We start from the raw sequence: 3,080 nt of genomic DNA on the forward strand, positions 1-3,080 counted from the left end.
ATGTAATTATGTAAGAATGTTAACACTGTTATATTTTTTTAGTATATTACTTGTGTGGTGTAGAAGAGAATTATTTATGTAGAGATACTGCTTGCAAACCAATGATGTAAGATGATGTCATGGGGTAGGACTGGATAAGTCTGATTTCTTCCTACTCCATTCAAGCATGTACTAGGTATAAGCAAATTGATATTGGATTAGCATTTGTTGGATATGTGTAAAATTATGTGTGTTGACATATCAACTGTCTTTACATGCTTGAAAGAATAAATCAAATCAAATCAAATCAAAATAAATTCATATTCCAATAACAAATTAGACAGTGTCACATAAGACTTTATTCATATTGTGCAACTCCCATTTAGGATAAGCTACATTTATAATAAGAGCTACTGGTGCTGCCAAGTACTCCTCACAGCCAACATTAATGATGTAGTCACATATAACCACAAAAAACACTGCAAAAGTTTAAATATAACAAATATTAAATATACACAGTGGTTACTTGTAAATGCATATTGCTACAAAGCAGGCAACACACACCTGACTTGCAAAATACTAGTGCATTATTTGTGTAGAAAGCTACAGTAATTTATATCTGTCACCAATTTTTTTACTTATGTTTATTCAAGTGAGTCACTACATGGCGGGCCTGCTGTGTTTGTATTAATACTGCAAATACTATGAATCATGTCTGTCTTGCATAGTTTACCAAGAAGAGGTGGGCCACCTCACATAAAAGGACAAAAAGCAACTTCTGATTTGCTTTAGAGCTTTAATAATGTCATGGCCTCAGCCTCTTAAACAGGAAAATGTGATGCTTTACCTTGCTTCAAAATTACAGTATATTGATTATTTTTGGAACTTGGACATTAGATGGACAAAATGAGATTTAACCAGGATTTTTTTTTTCACAATTTTTATGTTTTCTTGAATAAAAATGTAATCATCATGAAAAAAGGGCAGCTGACTCAATAATGAAAATAAATGTTAATTTCAGAAAACAATATGAGGTGCTTTCATGCTGATTAGGACATACACCTTAAGAGTGTGGTCCTTGATTAGGCTTCCTGAACCAAAAAAAGTAATATGAGTAACTCTGAACAAAAAAGTTATCATACCTCCCATTTGCACAAATCTTCCTGTTGAGAGTCCTACAGACAAGATGCACCTGAAAGTAAAGACAGACAGTAAAATTGTTAGAACCACATACCTGAGCTCTGATTACATTTTGAAAACCCCAGTGTTTGGTTATACGTTAACAGCCTGACTATGAGAACCCTTAATACTTTTCCACATTTAGTTTAGACTCTGCACTACATTCTCCTCAAAACACAAGACCATTCATGAAATAGTGCGCCCTTCGATAACATCGCCCTTCATGAAGGTTATAATGCACAGCTTTTGTGTTAACTTAAAAAGTTGAAAAGTTGCAGATTAACTATATTTATTGTGAAATGTAGCTCTCTTGGTTTACCCAGCTCGTTTACAAGAGTGTGGGTGGGCTCAAAAATAAAAGCACATCTCGATATAACGTTATTACTAAAAAGTTGCAATCAACAGCAACACAGCCTCCAAAGTGATAATATTGAATAAGCAAAGCTCTAAAAAGGTTTAAACAAAAACCGAACATTCTAATCTTCATGAAAATGGGATTTATTCCCGGGCTATTGTCCTAGACCGCACCAGTTAACTACGTGTATTGACCTAGAAACTGAGTGTATGTTACATCATTTTACTGAGATGCTAACGTTAGCGCCACATTAGCACGTTAACGCACGTCAGGAACCAAACCCTGATAGGTTTCGTTAGCGTGTGCTTAATAGTGACCCAGTAATGTACCTTATTTTGATAAGATGAACGTAAAGATTACACCATCTACACGGTATCGACATTAGGTAATTCTTTCTGTCCACGTTATCGACTAAACATTAAATAGCCAGGTTTCCCGACCGCGCATATAATCCTGCATACGTTAGCTAGACTATGCTAACTAGCAGAGACCACGATAGCTAACAAATTTAGCATTTGTCACGACAATACGGTTAAAAATAATGTAACCTTGTAACCCAAATAGGATATTAACCAACATTACAAGATATAAAACGTGAAAAACTAACAGATATGTTAAAGAAATATAACTTATGTCACCTGGCTTTTAGTTGCAATTCGACAAAAATATCAGCAGTAGAATTCACGCCGTCCCTTTCAGCTAACCTTACTGGATTAACCTGTTGTTAGCGCCAGTAGCTCAGCGGAAGTGAGTCACGACAGCGCGCATTTCTTCTTCCCTGTTTTGATCACACTTCGATGTTACTGCCACCTATTGTTCCGGTCGGAGTGGACAGCTTTCCACCATACACAGCTAATGAGTGAAATACATACAGTAGGCTATCCTCCTGTCCAACTTTGCCTAAAAATAAATAAATCACAAATTACAAAACAGAAGAGATAAAATACCCAAAATGGTAGGAAAGAAACAAAATGAAATGAAAGCCAAACTATCAACAACATAAAGTCTAGGATAGAACCTGAACCAAAGGTTCTACGACTAAAGGCTGCTCTAACTGTAATATGCACTGACTGTATGCTGCAAACTGTACATTATTAGCATCCCATTACAATTGTTTTTCTTTGCTCCTATCCCCACAACCCATCATGACCCTGCAGATTTATCTTGACCTTTTGTGAAGAGTCCTGAACCTAGGCCATTAGTTTGTAAATAAAGTAATTAAAAGTAGCTCCACCACCTGTAGGAAACATAGATCAGTCACAGGGACCTGTTGTCTGCAAAACACTGACTTTTACTTTTACTACACTGAGTAGATTTAACTGATAATACTCCTACATTTTTGCTTTCATTTGTAATGGGTTATGTTTTACCTAATAAAAGATGTGAGTACTATGTCACTACTGATAAGACGATAAGACTGATAAAAATTCATGTCCCATTAAATAGAGTGCTAGTACAGATAAAATGTTATTGTATTGTTATGTTACATATTGACAGGAAATACAAATCCTACTCATGCAGTTTGACTTTAAAAAAATGAAAACACTTGTTGCCTGCCATTTAGTGA

General features: G+C 35.4%; 1 protein-coding gene across 1 annotated transcript in view; it reads right to left on the reverse strand.

The window, feature by feature from the left end:
• Positions 1 to 2,277, reverse strand: part of srsf3a (serine and arginine rich splicing factor 3a) — an 8,309-nt gene extending 6,032 nt beyond the window's left edge. The window contains exons 1-2 of the mRNA XM_020598047.1: positions 2,152 to 2,277; positions 1,122 to 1,171 (exon numbers count right to left, since the gene is read on the reverse strand). Coding sequence (XP_020453703.1) covers positions 1,122 to 1,128 — 7 coding nt within the window. The 5' untranslated portion in view covers positions 1,129 to 1,171; positions 2,152 to 2,277. The remainder of the gene's footprint in view (positions 1 to 1,121; positions 1,172 to 2,151) is intronic.
• Between the last annotated feature and the right edge of the window lie 803 nt (positions 2,278 to 3,080).

This window comes from Monopterus albus, unplaced genomic scaffold, assembly GCF_001952655.1.
Source record: "Monopterus albus unplaced genomic scaffold, M_albus_1.0 scaffold36.1, whole genome shotgun sequence".
Taxonomy (NCBI): domain Eukaryota; kingdom Metazoa; phylum Chordata; class Actinopteri; order Synbranchiformes; family Synbranchidae; genus Monopterus; species Monopterus albus.